Below are 19,011 nucleotides of genomic sequence, written 5' to 3'. Positions count from 1 at the left end.
TCTGGCTAAAAGCATGGGAATCAATAAAATGGTATAAAATCTGGAAATCATGTCACATGAACCACAGTTAAAAGAAAAGGGGAGCATAGCTGTCATGTATTTGAAGGGATGTGATATAAAAGAAGAATTTAACCTCTTCTGTGTGAATTTCATTGATCAAACTCTAGGATCAGTAGGTAGAAGATATATTAAAGTAGACATTCAAGCCCTCAGAATTGTTAAAAATAGATAACTCACCATCATGGAAGGTACCTGAGCTTGTTACTGACCCTCTTATATTTTAGTTCCCTTTTTCTTTGGGCCCTTTAGGGTTTTCACTGCATCAATTATCTCCTATCTCTCAAATGGCTTTTTCTATTAGACTGCACATTCTTGTGTTGTAATCATCATTCCAACCTCTTCTCTTTCTGATTTTCTTATCATCCCTTCACTCCACCTAAGTGAGGAATAGGCACCAAGTCCTCTGGATTTGCTCTCCTCATGGCCTCTTGAGCCTATCCTCTTTTTTCCATCTCTAAAGACACTCTGTCATAGTCCCTGTTTCCCCGATGAGACATGAACTTCTTGAAGGCCTGGGCTGTCTTTTTTTTTTTTTTTTGTTTTTAAGTCATTGGTTAGCTAGCACAATAGCTAGGCACTCATTAAATGTATGTTGAAGGAATATATGATTGTCACCAATATTTTTGTTGAAGCCACTTTTGCCCTGAGTGGAAGTTGGCCTATTCATTCAATAAGTATTTTTTGAGCATCTACATGGTCTATTTGGAAGAAAAACATGTAAACAAAAATTGATTTTGTTCAAGCAGTGTTATCCAAAGACACACACACACACACACACACACACACACACACACACACACACACACACCTGGTCAATTTAATTGGAACTCCACTATCTTGGATTCCCTTTATTTAGCAGAGGCTCTGCAGCCAGCTCAGCTAGGTGTTCTTTGAGGGGCCAAGGACAGGGTTTGAGTTTTATGGGGCTTCAGGTTGGTCGTCCTGGAGGTGACAGAGGACAGCAGTGTCTCAGTGGGTGAGACAAGCAAGTTCACGAGAGAAAGCCATTGTTCTGATTCTGATTATTAGTCTGTCCATGCTAGGAATACCTTCCCTTAGTCTAGAGATTCCCAAGTTTTCATTTTTCTTCTCGGGTGTCCTCTGTTTCCACATCAAACTCTGTTCTACACTGGTTCACCATCAAACTGGTCACTTCTTAGAATCAGAGTGCATGTGTAGTTATAGAGATTCTGGTTTCTCAGTCTGCAACTGTTAAAAGTTCAGACTTTCTGCTTGGCCTCACGAACCTAGTTAGTTTTATGGTTACCCTAGTTATTTATTTTCCTAGTTCCATTTTTATGAGCCCAAGCAAATGCACAAAATATGAGAGATGAGAAGCTCTTCCAGTGTTATATACTCTGCTAACAATTTCTTTGGAAATTCTGGTAAATGCCTATTCCTTCTCTCCACCAAATGTCCTAGTCAAAGTGCCGTCTACAGCCTCAGTGACAATGGTTTTATAGACCACCCTGAATCTCAGAAGAAAAAAAAAACAATGCATTCTTGACTGAATGCAGTCTAGAACATGTTCCCTCATTACTGTGATGCCTTTCTCTGTCTGATTATTTCCGTCTGCAATTAATAAATGTCCTCGGACTACAATCCTCCTGCAACAAAAGGTGATGTTGTTATTTCTGCTTCTTGCTCCTCTTAAATAAAATAGATTGGTCTTACTATTGTAATAGAAGAGGAAAAGAAACAGAGGAATGAGTCCTGTTCATGTGTGCATGAGAAACAGAAGAGCCCGGAGAAAAAGATTGGAAAAGGGAATAAGGTGAGTAAGTATAAGAAGGAAAACTCTGTCCTCTTTATTTGTGACCCCAGGTTTTACTTTCCTTTGTTTTTTGCCTCAGTTTTCCTTCCATTTAATCTCTAATTGTTCTGACATTCAGATTGTCAGACATCTAAAATGAACTTTGCCTGATGAGTCCTAATTCTCAGCTCTGCAGTCTGATGACCAACTCCAAGTGTACAGCTGGCAACTTGGGACTGACCTAAGCCATGTGAGCCACATGAGGAACAGGTAATCTAAATTCTGTTTGTGGAATCATGCCCTCAGGTTACTTTCCAAAAGCATTTAACCTTTTAAAAAAGGTCTGTATTCGGATTTTATAATGTAGCCAGTTAGCTTATTCACTGATATTGGGTTATATGCCAGAGATGAAAAGCTTATTTAACTTATCAGTTATTCCATTGCTCCCTTTTAATGATTTTTTGGGGTTGAGTGGAGTGAAAAAATAAAACAAAACAACCCAACACAATATGTTTTCAAACTCTTTCCAGTGCGTTTAAAAGTTCCAATTTATCTAAGAGATTTTTGTCTTGTTTCTTACTTTTCAACTCTTGAAATCTTCAGTACAAGTGCCTATGCTATTCAGTGTTTCTCCCCCCATCTTTTCCTTTTCAGTGAGAATTTAAGAATTAAATTCTGCAATCATTTATTGTTTACCCTTTGCATACCAAACATGGTATTTCTGATGATTTCTGGATTCACAAATGGAAGTGCCCTTGAGAAAACACTGCCTTCGAAACTTGTGTTCTTGGAAGGCTTAAATCCTACACTTACTTAGACCTCTTGGGTTCAAGATCACATAGATTTTTCCTCAGTAGTTCATTCCAGAGTTGGAAAATAAAGAATTACATGTTTTAAGCAATGTAATATGGCCAACTCCAGATTATTAAGAAAAAAAGATTTGGCATGGATAACCTCAATCTCAAAATATATCTGTCAACTCTGTAATGAAAACTAGGCAGTACATTTAAGTTAGGCACAAACTAATCATCTTTCTAAACTTATCCAAAGCTGTCTGCCAATTCCTGATTATGTAGGAGTTGCTGATCTGTTTTTCAGATCCTCTGGGGGTCTCCTTAGGTGATGTTCTGTCCAGCTATTCAGGTTTTTATGCTTAAACGGAAGGCTAAATTCCAGGCTGCTACTTCTAAAGGAATTAGGGAAGAAATTCCCCATGTCCCTTGAATTCTGAGAACCTGGTCTGAGCCAGACCTACCATCGGTTGGAATAAGTGGCAACTAAACTGCTTGATTGTGCAATATGTCCTCTAAAACATCACCTTAACTTGGTCTGAAAATGCCCTTCAGCATCTTCGCTGCTGACACTATGCCTCCAGAAGCCCATGTTCAAACAGTCCGGATAGAGCCAGGACTGATGGCCTTTGTGTAGTACATCACACATCTAGTTTAGTGCTTGTATGTGTCAAATGGATGGATGTCTCTTGCAGGAGAAGGAAAGTCCTGATATAGTTTATCTAATTAGCTAATTATCACCTTGGACTGAACAGGCATCATAGAGAGAGTGTGGCTTGAAGATGTTTATGATAAGCAAATAGTGATGAAATGGAGGGAATTGTGTTGCACATCTGAACATAGATGCTGGGAACCCCACTAGAAATACTGAATCAGGATATTTGGAGAGTTGAGTGCAGAAAAAAGCATTTATAAAAATTCCATAGAATATTTAGAGACACAGCCATGGTTAGGAATTACTCTAACAAAGGAAAGTTTCCTAGAAGGGGCTTTAACTTCATACTTTATGGATAAGTGGGGGAGACTATAGATGCTTATTAAATTCCTGACTGATTGGATTAATGAAAAAATCAGAGGCTGAGTAGAACTGCTTCCTTAATTACAGTTACAGCCCTGCTCTCCCTGCTGTATCCAAGCATGGACCGTTTTACCAGCACTACCATTTCTTTGCCTGCAATCTGGAGGATAAAGAAAATTCAGGAAGATCAATAAGGAGATAAGCAAAAGATGATGATTGAAAATAGCAACTTAGGATTCTTTGCATTACCTTTGTCCTCCCCCTTCTCCCATAAAAGAGAAGCAGATTGACATCCCATCTCCTCTAGCTGGCTTAAGACCTTTGCATGACTGAAAGTAACTTATGGCTCCTTCCCAAGCCTAACCCGGAGTTAGTGCATGTGAGAGAAATGTGGCCTTGCACGACACACAGAGAAGCTGTAAATCAGATCAGCTGTCTGTCATTAATCAAAAGTTGGCTGTAGCTCACCCCTCTATTTAGATCTAGTCTGGCCTTCCATCATTACGGCAGAATGACAGGTTTGTGGGTAACATTTTAGTGTAAAACTTGGTACAACACTTGTTATTCTAAAATGAAGTTTCTCAAAAGCTGAATCAACCTTATCATTTGCATTGCCACATTTAGAATGTCTTTGTGTGTCTCCTGTATTCTTAGGTTGTTTCTCTCCTTCTTCCATTGCAAATGTGTGGCTCATGCTTAGTGAGTTGTGTCCTTATGCATTCAGCTGGAATCTCATAAGTCAGGACTGAGGACAGACTTAAGGAAGAGCCATTGACACAGGAGACAAACTGAGATCTGTGCCATTTAGCCAAGCACTGTGGCAAGCAAGCTGTGGCTTAGAGATGCTTGGAAACAGATACTATTATCCCCACTTTATAGATGAGAAAACAGAGTTACCAAGATATTGAGATATGTGGCTAAATTTACACATGCAATAATGTAGGGAGGTAGTCAGGAATAGAGGGTGGGGAAAAAATGGGGATGGGAAAGGCACAAAACAAGAGAGGACATGGGAGCTTTGGTCTTAAAACAAGAAGAAGGGAAGATATGGAAAAGAAAGAGGAGAAGGGAAGTTAAATGAATATACCATTCTTTTCCATACCCTGTTCACTTGGAGTTCAGTTATGCATTCTTTGAAATTTTGGTCCATTATCTATATAGTCATTGTTGGCATAGGGTCTCTTCTCTAAAAAGCATAGCCCCACAAGCCCAGTGGAGGAAATCACTTCTTGGACAGAGCTAGCTAATGTTTAGTACCAGATCAAACACGCTGGAAGTTGGAGCTGACCAGTGGACCAGGCATTCTTTATTGCTGATATCAGTAGATGTGACTTGCCCCAGCCCTTCCCTCTTATCTGCCCACCACGCAGAGGTCAAGCATGTTCCAGCAAACACTTGGTCAGCATCCTCCTCAGCCTGCCATTATTCTATGCCTTTTTCTGGCAGCAAGTTTTACCCTGAGTCATATCACATTGCATGATGCAGTCAGAAAAATATTCTGTCTGACAAGTATTCCTGTGACTCTCTGCATGCCCAGCTACAGATAACATAAACATGGCATGAGAGTACTTGAAATAATAATGAGATTTTTCTTCTTGGTGTTTTCTTATACTCTAAACATTAAAAATAAATTTAAAATAGCTGAATTTCTTCTATACCCAGACTGAGATTGATATTTACTAAATAAAGCAGAATTTACTAGAGTTGAGCAGAATTTGGTGGCACACTCGTGAAATTCTAAAAATGAGCAAGTCTAATCATTTCCATAGCCTGGTGCTATACAAACATTAAGGGGATTACGGTTTGCTTGTGTTACCGTTGCAACTCTGTGGAAAGTAAATACTAAACCCATGTTTTCATTTAGGAACCTTGTTTTCAACATTAACCCAAACCTTGATGGGAGCATCAGGGAGTTGATTGTACTTTAAAATGGAAGCCTGGCAATTTCATTAGCTTGTATTTCTGGAGAAATTTCTGTCATCTGGGGGTAGAATAGTCACAAGAGAGTAACGTTCATTCTTAAGGTCCAGGCTCTTGAATATAATAGTTTAGGATTTTAATTTTTCTTTGTTAGTAGGAAAGACCCAGAAATATCACTTCTGGTATTGAGGCTTCACTCAAAGAGAGTTTGCTTTGTGCTTTGATGTTGTTGTTTTAATAATAGCTGCATTGTTGATCAGCACTAGCTGATCAGAATTATGATTTCTGCCTGTCTTCTCAAAGCTGCCACCAATCCTGAAATCTGCCTGCTGTGATGGTGGCCAGTGAAGGTATAAACTGGATCAGAAATCTAACTGCAGATGCTGAACAGCATAGCAAAATCTATGACATTCAAGACACCCTAAACAAAATTAATTCCCTGTTAATAACACCATGCCTATAAAGCTGGTGCTGAATTTCTGTAGCTACTCTATGGAACTATTTAAACAGATTTTATTTTATTTTTCTGGTACCTAGACCTATATCCTGCTGAGTTATTAGTGTCACTTGGAACCTTACTAGAATGTCTGTAGGGATAGGTGCTCCAAAATACTCGTATAAACTCTCCTAACTAAAAGATGCTGGTTAACTCATTATGGAGAGAACACTACAGCCAAAAAGGGAACACTCCCCACCACCTCCCAACACCTGTCACTAATAGGACTCTGCCTTTTTGTTATAGTTTCCTATCTATAGATACAGTCAGCTTCCTTTATTTAAGAAAGATGTAAGAAATATTTTTATTTATTTAAGAAATAATTATATGATTGTTTTAGAGGCACTATCCCAAATGCTATGATCCATTCATCCAATAAATAGTTACTAAGCATTTACTATATGCAAGATATGTGGCATATACTGGTGGGAAAGACAGAAAAGATGGATAGCATATCTTCAGGAAGCTTACAATAGGGCAGCAGAGACACTTAAGCAAATATAAGAAAATATATAAAGTGTTATGATAGGGGAAGAATATGACTCCATGGGAACACATAGCAAAACACATAATCTGTGGTGGTGGTTGTGGTGGTAGGGTGTGTGTGTGTGTGTGTGTGTGTGTGTGTGTGTGTGTGTGTGTGTGAGGGAAACAGCCCCAGAAGAAGTGATGCCTGAGCTGAAACCTAAAAGCTGAGTGGGATGAAGTCAGCCAAAAAGTAGGTAGAGCAGTTCTGGGCAGAGGAAATATCTTATAGGGAAAGTGAGTAATGAGGTATTTGGGGGACTGAAATGTTAGAGTTCAGGGAGAGGAGTACGAGGAGATGGCCTTGGAGAGGTAGAGAGGGGTCTAACTACTTCTACCAAAGAGCCTTGAAAGACATGTTAAGAAGATTGGACTTTATTCTAGGGCAATTCAGGGTTTGGGATGGGGAAGTGATGCAATCAGACTTCTGTTTGATGAGGATTACCCTGACTGCAGTTTGGAGTGGAGGCAAGACTGGAGGAAGGGTGACTGCTTGGTTGTGGCAGTATTGACAAGAGACAAACGTGGCCTGGGCTGGTGTAGTGCCAGTGGAGAAGTAGGCAATGGAGATACGTAGGAAGTAAAATAACACAGGATTTAGTAGCAGACTCTCTGTGAGAGATAACGGGGCATAGAAAATACTTACTGGTGATGAACATGGATCCTGATGGGAAAAGAAGTGGGAAGAATGAAGTGTAGGGATTTTGGAGCATGGAGCCAATTGTCACACTGATTCTGTATTCTAGCTTTCCTTTGCCCAGCTGGAAGCTCTAAGAGGATAGAAATCAGGAAGTCTAGTTTCTCCCTACCCATCCGGTGTCACCACAGAACTGGGTTTGAATCCCAGCTCTGTAGTTTAGTAACTTGGGTAGGTTTAGGCAAGATACTTAATCTCTAACCAGTACCCACTACTTATTAGGATCCAGGAAGGCAACAGTGAGCATGAATGAAAAGCTTTACCTTTGTTGATATCTAGTTAGAAAGACAGACAATAAGCAAATAGACAAGTAACAGAACTAGAGAATTACAAATTGTGATAAATACTAAGAAGAAAATAAAAAAGGGTGATAAGACAGAGCTAAAGAATGAGAATTTGTCAGCTAATGAAAACCTTCAGGAAGAATGTAACAAGCAGAAGACAAAGCTTTCAAGTGGTAAAAAGGCTTGGTGGATCAAGTAACAGGAGGCCCATGGGAACTTGTAGGCTATGAGGAGATTAAATTTTATTATAAGAACAATGAGAAGTAATTAGTGCATTTGAAGCAAGGGAATCAACATGTCCAGATTTACATTTTTACAACATCATTCTGGCTTCTGGGAGGAGAATGAATTGAGAGGGAGAAAGTGAAGAACAGCTAGGACAACCCTGCAGTAGTCCAGGCAAGATAAGAGTGCTCGAGTAATAATAGTCAATGCATCTATAGCATTTTCACTCTTTAAAGCAATTTTTTATGTATTATTTATACTGAGAGGGTTCTGGACAAAAATCATTGAAAATTTATTACCCAGTTTACAGTTTTTCATCATTTTATTATAAAAAAATTTTAAATACCAAAAACTTGAATAATTATAGAATGTTACATCCATACTTACCACCAAGATTCTAGAATTAACTTTTTACTATTCTTGGTTTGTTACATAACTCTCCCTCTATTCATCCCTCTATCAATCCATATTAATTTTGATGCATTTTAAAGTGCAGACATCAATGCATTTCACTCCTAAATATACAGTATATATATAATTAACCAGAGATCAGTATTTTTGTGATTTCTTTTTTTCTTCTGATGGAAAATATACACATTTTAAATGCACAAATTTAAATGCACCATTCAATGAGTTTTGGCAAATGTAATGCAAACTCCTATTAAGAAATAGAATATCACCCTGGAAAGTTTCCCCACGTTCTTTTCCAGATAGCTCTTTTCATGCATCTCCAGGGGTAAACAGCTCTGAATTATTCAATGATAGAGTAGCTTTGCCTGTTTTAGAACTTCATATAAAGGGAATCTTACATTTCACGTAAGTGTTCCTTTATTCAGCATAATATTTTTTAGTTACATTCATGTTGTGGCATGTATAAGTGCTTCATTCCTTCTTATTGTTGAGTGGTATTTCATTGTATAGATATAACACAGTTTATCCTTGTGCCAGTTTGAATGTATTATGTCCCCCAGAAAAAGCCGTATTCTTTGATGCAATCTTGTGAGGCAGACATAATAGTGGGGATTAAGTTGGAATGTTTGGATTCGGAGATACGCCCCATCCAACTGTAGATGATAACTGATGGGATATTTCCACGGAGGTGTGGCCCCGCCCATTCGGGGTGGGCCTTGATCAGTGGAGCCATATAAATGTGCTGACTCAAAGAGAATGAACGGAGTGCAGCTGTGAGTGACGTTTTGAAGAAGAGCAAGCTTGCTAGAGAGGAATGTCCTGGGAGAAAGCCATTTTGAAACCAGAACTTTGGAGCAGACGCCAGCCACGTGCCTTCCCAGCTAACAGAGGTTTTCCGGACGCCATCGGCCATCCTCCAGTGAAGGTACCCGATTACTGATGTGTTACTTTGGATACTTTATGGCCTTAAGACTGTAACTGTATAGCCAAATAAACCCTCATTTTATAAAAGCCTATCCATCTCTGGTGTCTTGCATTCTGCAGCATTAGCAAACTAAAACAATCCTCATTTCAGTTGATGGATACCTGGACTGTTCCCATATTTTGGCAATTACAAATATTGCTGCTCTAAGCACTTTGTACGAGTCTTTTTGGGGATAGATATATTTCTTTCTTTTGGATAAATGTTTTAGGGGTGGAATTTTATGAGAAATTGCCAGACATTTTTCCAAAATGGATTATATTATTTTACACTCTCATCAACAGTATATGAGAATTCTGGTAGCTCCACATACTCATCAACATTTGCTGTTGTCAGTCTTTTTAGTTTTAGCTCTTCTTTGAGTGTGTAGTGGCATATCAATCTAGTTTTAATTTGCATTTTCCTGATGACTAATATTGAATGTTTTTCATGTGCATATTGGCCATTCAAATATCTTCTTTTCTGAAGAGTCTGTTTAAATATTTTGCCTGTTTTAAAATTTGATTGTCTTTTAATTATTGATTTGATGGAGTTATTTATATTTTTTATTTACCAGTCCTTTGTGAATTATATATTTTCCAAATATTTTCTTCAAGTCTTTTCATTTTCTTAACATTCTGTGTTGATGAGCAGCTTTTAATTTTGATAAAGTCTAATTTACCAATTTTGTCTTTTGTGGTTATTGCTTCTATTTCTTGTCTCAGAAAAGTTTGCTTGATCCCATGCCATGAAAATATCATTTCATTTTTATATTTAGTTCTGTGACCCATCTTAAATTTATTTTAGTGTATAATGTGAGATAGGGTTAAAGATTTACTTTTCCTAGCTTCTTTTAAGAAGACCTAGTCTTTGATTTCAGTTTTTCTTCTTTTTTAATGTATTCATATGAAGCTATAAATTTCCCTCTAATCATTGCTTAGTGGGATCCCACAATTTTGATATGTTCTATTCTCATTATCATTCAATTTGAACTATTTTGTCCTTTCTCTTGCCACTTATTCTTTAGTCCATGAGCCATTTAATTGTGTGCCTTTTAATTCCCAAGTATTTGGGTTATTTTCTACATATCTTATTGTTATTGGCTTCTAATTTGTCAATTATAGTCTGGAGAACATATTCTGCATTATTTCCATGCTTGTAGATTTATCAAGATTGTTTATTGATCAACAGTGTCTATCTTGATGAATATACCATGTGCACTAGAAAAGAATGTGAATCCTCAGTTGTGGTTGTAATTACAAATACAAAATAAGTTGAGGTATTTAATAGTGTTGTTCATAATCTTTTGTCTTTATTGAGATTTTTGTCTAGTTGTTCTAACAATTGCTCAAATAGATGTGTTAAAATCTTCTAAAATGATGATTTATTTGCTTATATCTAGCTTTAATTTTGTCAGTTTTGAGTCATATATTGTGAAGCTCTTTTAATAGGTGCATACACATTTATAACTGTTATGTCTTCCTGATGAGTTGTCCCTTTTATCAAATTAAAGTATCCCTCTTTGTCTTTTATAACATTCATTGTCTAGAAGTCTACTTTTGCTAATATTAATTATAGATAATCCAGTTTTTTAATGCTCAGTGTTTGCTGAAAAAAAATTATATATATACAATTTTTTTTACTTAAACAGTGGGAATTTATTAGCCTATAGTTTTTTATGCAATTTTATTGACATATATTCACATACCGTAAAGTCATCCAAACTATTCAATCAGTTGTTCACATTACCGTCATATAATTGTGCATTCATCACAATTAATTTTTTGAACATTTTCATTACTCCAAGAAATAAAAATAAGAATAAAAATAAAAGTAAAAGTGAAAAAGAACACTCAAACATCTCATACTCCCCTCCCATTATAAATTTACTTTTTGTCCTCCTTTTTCTACTCATCTGTCCATACACTGGATGAAGGGAGTGTGAGCAACAAGGTTTTCGTAATCACACTGTCATCCCATGTAAGGTGTATAGTTATAAGATCATCTTCAAGAATCAAGGCTACTGGATTACAGTTCAACAATTACAAGTATTTCCTTCTAGCTATTCCAATACACTAAAAACTAAAAAGGGATATCTATATAATGCATAAGAATAACATCCAGAATGACCTCTCAACTCCACTTGAAATCTCTCAGCCACTGAAACTTTATTTTGTTTCATTTCTCTTCCCCCTTTTGGTCAAGAAGTCTTTCTCAATCCCATGCTGTGGGGTCCAGTTTCATCCCCAGGAGTCATGTTCCACATTGCAAGGGAGATTTACACCCCTGGGAGTCGTGTCCCATGTAGGGGGGAGGGCAGTGAGTTTACACAGTATTGGCTTAGAGAGAGAGGCCACATCTGAGCAATGAAAGATGTTCTTTGAGGGTGACTCTTAGGCATAACGTACCCTTAGGTCACCTTCTACAATTATAAGTAGACTTAGCCTCTGCTTTGCAGTAACAAGCTTCTTAAGGGCAAGTCCCAAGATTGAGAGCTCAGCCTACTACAATGGTAGTCCCCAACGCTTGTGAGAATATCAGGAACTTCCCAGGTGGGGAAGTTTAATATCTCCTATTTTCCCCCAGTCCATCAAGGGGGCTTTGCAAATCCTTTTTCTTTTTTTTTTTCCTTTTTAATTTTTATTGAGATTGTTCAGATACCATCCAATTATCCAAAGATCCCACGTGCACAATCAGTTGCCCCTGGTATCCTCATACAGCCGTGCATCCATCACCACACTTAATTTTTGTTCAATTTTTAGAAACTTTTCATTACTCCAGACAAGAAATAAAGTGAAAGATGAAAAAAAAGAAAAAAAGAGAAAAAAAAAAAGAAAAGGAAACTCGAATCCTCCCATATCCCTAACCAACTCCCCTCAATTGTTGACTCGTAGTGTTGGTGTAGTACGTTTGTTACTGTTTATGAAAGAATGTTGAAATACTACTAACTGTAGTATATAGTTTGCAATAGTTATATATTTCTTCCCTATATGTCCCTCTATTATTAACTTCTAATTGTATTGTCATACATATGTTCTGGCTCATGGAAGAGGTTTCTAATATTTGTACAGTTAATTATGGACAGTGCCCACCATAGGATTCAGTTTTATACATTCCCATCTTTTGACCTCCAACTTTCCTTCTGGTGACATATATGACTCTGAGCTTCCCCTTTCCACCTCATTCACACACCATTTGGCACTGTTAGTTATTCTCACATCTTGCTACCGACACCCCTGTTCATTTCCAAACATTTAAGTTCATCCTAGTTGAACATTCTGCTCATACTAAGCAACCACTCCCCATTCTTAAGCCTTGTCCTATATCTTGGTACCTTATATTTCATGTCTATGAGTTTACATATTATGATTAGTTCCTATCAGTGAGACCCTGCAATATTTGTCCTTGTGTGTCTAGCTCATTTCACTCAGTATATCGCCCTCGACGTTTTGTCATCAACCCGTTTTTTTTTTTTTAAGACGGTTTTGTTCACACACCATACATTCCATCCTAAGTAAATAATCGATGGTTCTCTGCATGGTCATACATTTATGTGTTCACCACCTTCACCACTATCTATATAAGGGCATCGACATTTCTGCCACAAGACAGGAGGGAGAGTCAAAGAAGGTAGAAAGGCAAAAGAAAGAGGAAAAAAAAAATGACAGCTAGGAAGCAGCAAAAGGAAAAATAACCTTAAATCAAAGTAGAGTAAACAGTCAGACAACACCACCAATGTCAAATGTCTAACATATCTCTCCTATCCCCCTCTCTTATCTGCATTTACCTTGGTATATCACCTTTGTTACATTAAAGGAAGCATAATACAATGATTCTGTTAGTTACAGTCTCTAGTTTACGTTGATTGCATCCCTCCCCCAATGCCTCCCCATTTTTAACGCCTTGCAAGGTTGACATTTGCTTGTTCTCCCTCGTAAAAGAACATATTTCTACATTTTATCACAATTGTTGAACACTCTAGATTTCACCAAGTTACACAGTCCCAGTCTTTATCTTTTCTCTTTTCTTCTGGTGTCTCACATGCTCTGAACCTTCCTCTCTCAACCGTATTCATAGTCATCTTTGTTCGGTGTGCTGTTTGGGATAATGCAGCTATTCATAGCTGCCAAACTCTGGATCTGAGATTTAGGTGTCACACAGATATCTGAAGTTCCAGGATCTATAACCTGGTTATATGCAAACAGCTCGTCAATTCAGAATTTAGAAATAACCATTACAACTCGTGAATAGATGTGACTGCTGTAAGAGCTTACAATCTAGGAACCTTTACCATAAGCCTTCCCCTGATAGCCTATGCTCTCAGACTCAATTCTGAGTTTGCACATTATAGTTAGTCCATATTAGTGAGGCATTATAATGTTTGTCTTTTTGATTCTGGCTTCTTTCACTCAATGTTCTGCCTTCAAGATCCATTGACCTAGTTGCATACCTCACAACTTCATTTCTTCTTGCTGCTGCTCAATATTCCATTGTACATATACACCACAATTCGCCATTCTGTTTATCTGTCAATGTACCCTTAGGTTACCTCCATCCATTGTGAATCGTGAATACTGCCACTGTAAACAGTAGTGTGCAACGTCCCTGCTCTCAATTCTTCCAAGTATATACTCAATTACAGGGTTGCAGGACCATATGGCAACCCCATAGTTAGCTTCCTGTGGAACCACCAAACTACCCTCCAGATGGGTGGCCCCATTCTGTTTCCCCACCAACAGTGACTAGATACATCCCTTTCTCCACATTTTTTCCCAGCACTTATATCCTTCTATTTTTTAAACAGTTTTACTCACACACCATACAATCCATTCTAGGAAAACAATCAATGATTCCTGGTGTAATCACATCATTATGAATTCACCACCACAATCTATATGAGGACTTTTCCATTTCTTTCACAAATAAAGAGGAAAAGAAGAAAAAAGATGAAGAGTAAAAATATAAAAGATAGAAGAAAAATAAAGATAAAATACAATAAAAAGGTCAGAGAACATCACCACCAAGAATCCCATATCACTTCCTTATATCTCCTCTTATAGGCATTTAGCTTTGGTATTTTGCCTTTGTTACAATTAATGGAAGCATCTTACAATGTTACCATTATCTATAGACTCTGGTTTGCATTGATTGTATTTTTCCCCTATACCATCCAATTTTCTACACCTTGCAATGTTGACATTAATTTGTTCTCCTCTTATAAAAACATTCTTTTATTTGTACATTTAATCACCATCATTGACCACTCTAGGTTTTGCTAAGTTATACAATCTCAGTCTTTACCTTATATCTTTCCTTCTGGTGTCATACATGCCCCTAGCCTTCCTCTTTCAACCATACTCACACTCATCTTTGTTCAAAGTACTTACAATATTGTGCAGCCTTCACCCAGTATTGTGCTATCCATTTCTGGATCTATACAGTCAATCCTTTTGAACCTTATATACTCCTTCAGCATCAAATGCCCATTTGCTAACTTCTTTCCCTCTCCTGACAACCTGTGTTCTCAAATTTAACTCTCAAATTTCACTCATCAATGTTAGTTCATATCAGTGAGTCCATAGAGTATCTGTCCTTTTGTTTCTGGCTAATTTCAGTTAATGTAATATCTACTGTCTACCATTTTGTCTTTTGGATTTTATGTGACATGTCTTATTTTTATTTTTTTACTCTCTCTCTTTTTACTCTGACTGATAGCCTTTATTTCTACTCTCTTCTCCAAGCCTCTCTCTCCTGTCTTTTCCAATCTGCCTGCAATGCTCCCTTTAGCATTTCTTGTAGAGCAGATCTCTTATTCACAAACTTTCTCAGTGTCTGTTTGTTTGAGTATATTTTAAACTCTCCTTCATTTTTGAAGTTCAGTTTTGCCAGATATAGAATTCTTGGTTGGTGATTTTTCTCTTTCAGTATCTTAAATATATCACCCCACTTCCTTCTTGCCTCCATGGTTTCTACTGAGAAATCTGCACATAGTCTTATTGAGCTTTCCTTGTAGGTGATGCATCGCTTTTCTCTTGCTGCTTTCAAGATTCTCTCTTTGTCTTTGACATTTGATAATCTGCTTATTAAGTGTCTTGGTGTAGGTCTATTCAGGTCTATTCATTTGGGGTACACTGTGCTTCTTGGATCTGTAATTTTGTCTTTCACAACAGATGGGAAATTTTCCGTGATTATTTCCCCCATTATTCTTTCTGCCCCTTTTACCTTTCTTCTCTTTCTGGGACACCCATGACACCTATATTCGTATGCTTCATGTTGTCATTCAATTCCATGAGACCCTGGTCATATTTTTCCATTCTTTTCCCTATCTGTTCTTTTTGTGTAGGATTTCAGATATCTGTCCTCTAGTTCCTGAATCCTTTCTTCTGCCTCTTCAAATCTGCTTTTGTATGCTCCATTGTGTTTTTCATCCCTTGTATTGTGCCTTTCATTCCCATAAGTTCGGTAAATTGTTTTTTCAAACTTTCAAGTCCTTCTTTATGTTTGTTCAGTGTCTTCTTTATATCCTCATCTCTTTTGCCATATCTTCCCTCCATTTGTTGATTTGATTTTTGAATTTATTTAGCATATTTGTTTGAAGATCTTTAATTAGTTGTTTCAATTCCTGTATCTCATTTGAAGTGCAAGTTTTTTCCTTTGACTGGGCCATATCTATGTTTTTTCTTGTGTGATTCATAATTTTTTGTTGTCTAGGTATCTGGTTGCCTTGATTACCCCATTCAGATTTTCCCAGACCAGTTGGGCCCAGGTCTCAGGAAGAGGGTGTAATCAGTATCAGGTTTCCAGTTCTTATGCTGCAGTCTCAGCCACTCCACCCATTCTAAATAGGTGTATGATGTTTGTCTGTTCACAGATCTTCCCCAACAGTTGTTCAGACTATTTACTAGTTTTTCCTGGCTTTATGCTAGTTGTTCCAGAGGACGGACTAAATTCCACACCTCTCTATATCACCATCTTGCCCCTCTCATTGCATATATATTTTTAATTCATTTGCTTTCATTCTGTCTGTGCCTTTAGATTTAAAGTGCATATGTTGGTAGATATCATAAAGTTGCATCTTGCTTTTTTTACCCATTTTGGCAATATCTGACTTTTAATTAGTGTTTACCCCATTAACATTTTTTTCAATTCAGTTTTATTGAGATATATTCACATACCATACAATTATCCATGGTGTACAATCAACTGTTCACTGTACCATCATATAGCTGTGCATTCATCACCCCAATCTATTTTTGAACATTTTCCTTACACCAGAAGGAATCAGAATAAGAATTAAAAATAAAAATAAAAAAGAACACCCAAATCACACACATCCCCATCCCACCCTATTTTTCATTTAGGTTTTGTCCCCATTTTTCTACTCATCCATTCAGACACTGGATAAAGGGAGTGTGATCCACAAGGTTTTCACAATTGTACTGTCACCCTTTGTATCCAGAAAATCTCTGTTAGCTGGGAAGGCACATGGCTGGCGTCTGCTCCAAAGTTCTGGTTTCAAAATGGCTTTCTCCCAAGATGTTCCTCTCTAGGCTTCAGCTCCTCAAAAATGTCACTCTTAGTTGCTCTTGGGGCATTTGTCCTCTCTTAACTTCTCCAGAACAAAAGTCTGCTTTCAATGGCCATCTTCAAACTGTCTCTCATCTGCGTCTCCTCTCTCAGCTCCTATGCATTCTTCAAAGTGTCCCTCTTGGCTGTAGCAAGCTTGCTCCTTCTGTCTGAGCTTATATAGGGCTAATCAAGGCTCATGTTGAATGGGTGGGGCCACGCCTCCATGGAAATTATCAAATCAGTTATCACCTACAATTGGGAGGGTCACATCTCCATGGAAACACTCAATCAAAGACTTACACTCTAATCAACACATAACATCTTCCCCCACAAGATTACATCAAAGAACATGGCGTTTTGGGGGGCATAATACATCCAAACGAGCACACCAGGTAATTAGTCTAGGATTACAATATACATCCTTAAATTTTCAATTTCATTAGAGGTACTGCTGTACCACTTCACATAAAATGTAAGAAATTTACAACCATATATATCCATTTATCCCTACATTTCTTTATGCAATAGTTGTTATATATTTCTTAAACCTATACAAGTTATGAACAAGTTATGTTTATTATGTCTATACAATTTATAGCAATTAAATGTTAAGGTTTTTGTTTTAAATAGCAATATGTATGTTAAAGAATTTTTTTTTTTTTTTTGAGCGGGCTGAACTTTTTATTGCTTGTGGAGTGCCCTGTTCTCGGGAGCTGCCTCCTGGGGCTGGGAGCCAGGCGGCCAGTGGCGTCCACAGCTGCCTCAGTTGGTGGACGGCTTGGCCCACTCAACGTTGAGGATGAGGTGGTCGTAGCCGAAGCCCGATACCTCGGCGATGGCACGGGCAGCGTCCTCGCGGCGGTGGAAGCTGATGAAGGCAAAGCCCTTGGACTGGCTGGTGGTTTTGTCCTTCGCCAGGTAGATGCGGGAGATGGAGACGAAGGGCCGGAAGAGCTCCTGCAGGTCAGTCTCCCGCGTGTCCTCCGACAGGTTGGTGACGTGGATGGTGGCGTTGTCGTCGGCTCTGCGGCTGGGCTGCATGGACTCCCCGCGGCGGCTGGCCCCATCCCGCAGGCTCGGCGGCACGTACTTGCCCGTCTTGCTCTGGGCAGCCTGCATGGGCTCCAGCTCTCCGGGCAGCTTCTCCTTCTCGCCCGTGGACAGGCCCAGCTGCTCAGCCAGCTCCTTCTGCATGGGCCCCAGCGTGTCCTTGTAGGGGCAGCGGGTGGTCCAGTGGTCGCCCTTGCAGATGTGGCAGGACACGATCTTCTGGCCCTTGAGCTTGTTCATGGGGTCCTCCTCCTCCTGGCAGTTCAGGTCCTCTTTGCTGGTGATGAACGTCATGGAGACATCGTCACTCACTGTGGTGGTGGACACGTTGGGCCCTGAGAGGTCAAACTCGGAATTCCCAAACTTCTTCCAGTTCTTCCTCCTTGCAACAGCCTTTGAGGCCTTCCGGGTTTTGATCCTGAAGGTGCGGACAATCTTGAACTTCTTGCCGTCCTCGTCTATCTTGTACTCGGTCACTGTCTTGATGTTTCTGTTGATGACCTCTTTGGGAGGCGGCAGCGGAGCTCCCGGCAGGAGCTCAGGCTCGGGGCTGGTGTCGCCGGGGGTCAGCGGGATCCCCTTGAGGAGCTCGCTGGTGACGCATTTGTCGTCCTCTCCCTCCTCCTCCACCTGGTCGGCCCAGCTGGGCTTCGAATCAAAGTCTCCGGTCGGCATTGCGCAACTAAAGAATTTAATAGAAAAAATAATTCTTTATATTTACTCATGTTTATAATTTCTTGTGCATATCATTCTTTCCTGAAATTTGGTTTTCCATAAGTTAGCATTTTCCTTCAGTCTAAAGAACTTCCTTTAGTATTTCTTATAGTGCTGGTCTAGTAACATTAAATTCTGAGTTTTCTTTTATCTGAAAATAACTTATTTGAACTTCATTCTTAAAGAATATTTTCACTGGATATAGAATTTTGGGTTGAATGTTATTTATTTATTTATTTATTTATTTATTTATTTTACTTTAAAGTTGTGGTTCTGCTATCTTCTGGCTTGCAACTCAAATCATCATTCCTTCTTATGTAATATGTCATTTTTCTCTGGCTGTTTTCTAGATTTTTCTCTTTTTCTTTGTATTTCAGCAATTTTATTATGATGTCCCTCAGTGTGTTTTTCTTTGTATTTACCTTTCTGAGAGTTTACTGAGCTTTTTGGGTCTGTAAATGCATATCTTTTGGGCCATAACTTCTTTACTATTTTTTCCTTCCCCAGTCTCTCTCGCCTCTCCCTTTTGGATTCCAG

General features: G+C 38.5%; 1 protein-coding gene across 1 annotated transcript; it reads right to left on the bottom strand.

Annotated features, from left to right (window-relative positions):
- Positions 1-17,387: 17,387 nt before the first annotated feature.
- On the bottom strand, positions 17,388-18,436 carry LOC119526218 (eukaryotic translation initiation factor 3 subunit G-like). The gene has a single exon (XM_037825160.1). The coding sequence runs from the start codon at positions 18,433-18,435 to the stop codon at positions 17,473-17,475; it is 963 nt and encodes a 320-aa protein (XP_037681088.1). The 5' UTR covers position 18,436; the 3' UTR covers positions 17,388-17,472.
- Positions 18,437-19,011: the final 575 nt, after the last annotated feature.

This window comes from Choloepus didactylus, chromosome 2 (genome assembly GCF_015220235.1).
Source record: "Choloepus didactylus isolate mChoDid1 chromosome 2, mChoDid1.pri, whole genome shotgun sequence".
Lineage (NCBI taxonomy): Eukaryota > Metazoa > Chordata > Mammalia > Pilosa > Megalonychidae > Choloepus > Choloepus didactylus.
Note: the sequence above shows the minus strand (reverse complement) of the source record. Positions and strands in the feature narration are given on the sequence as shown.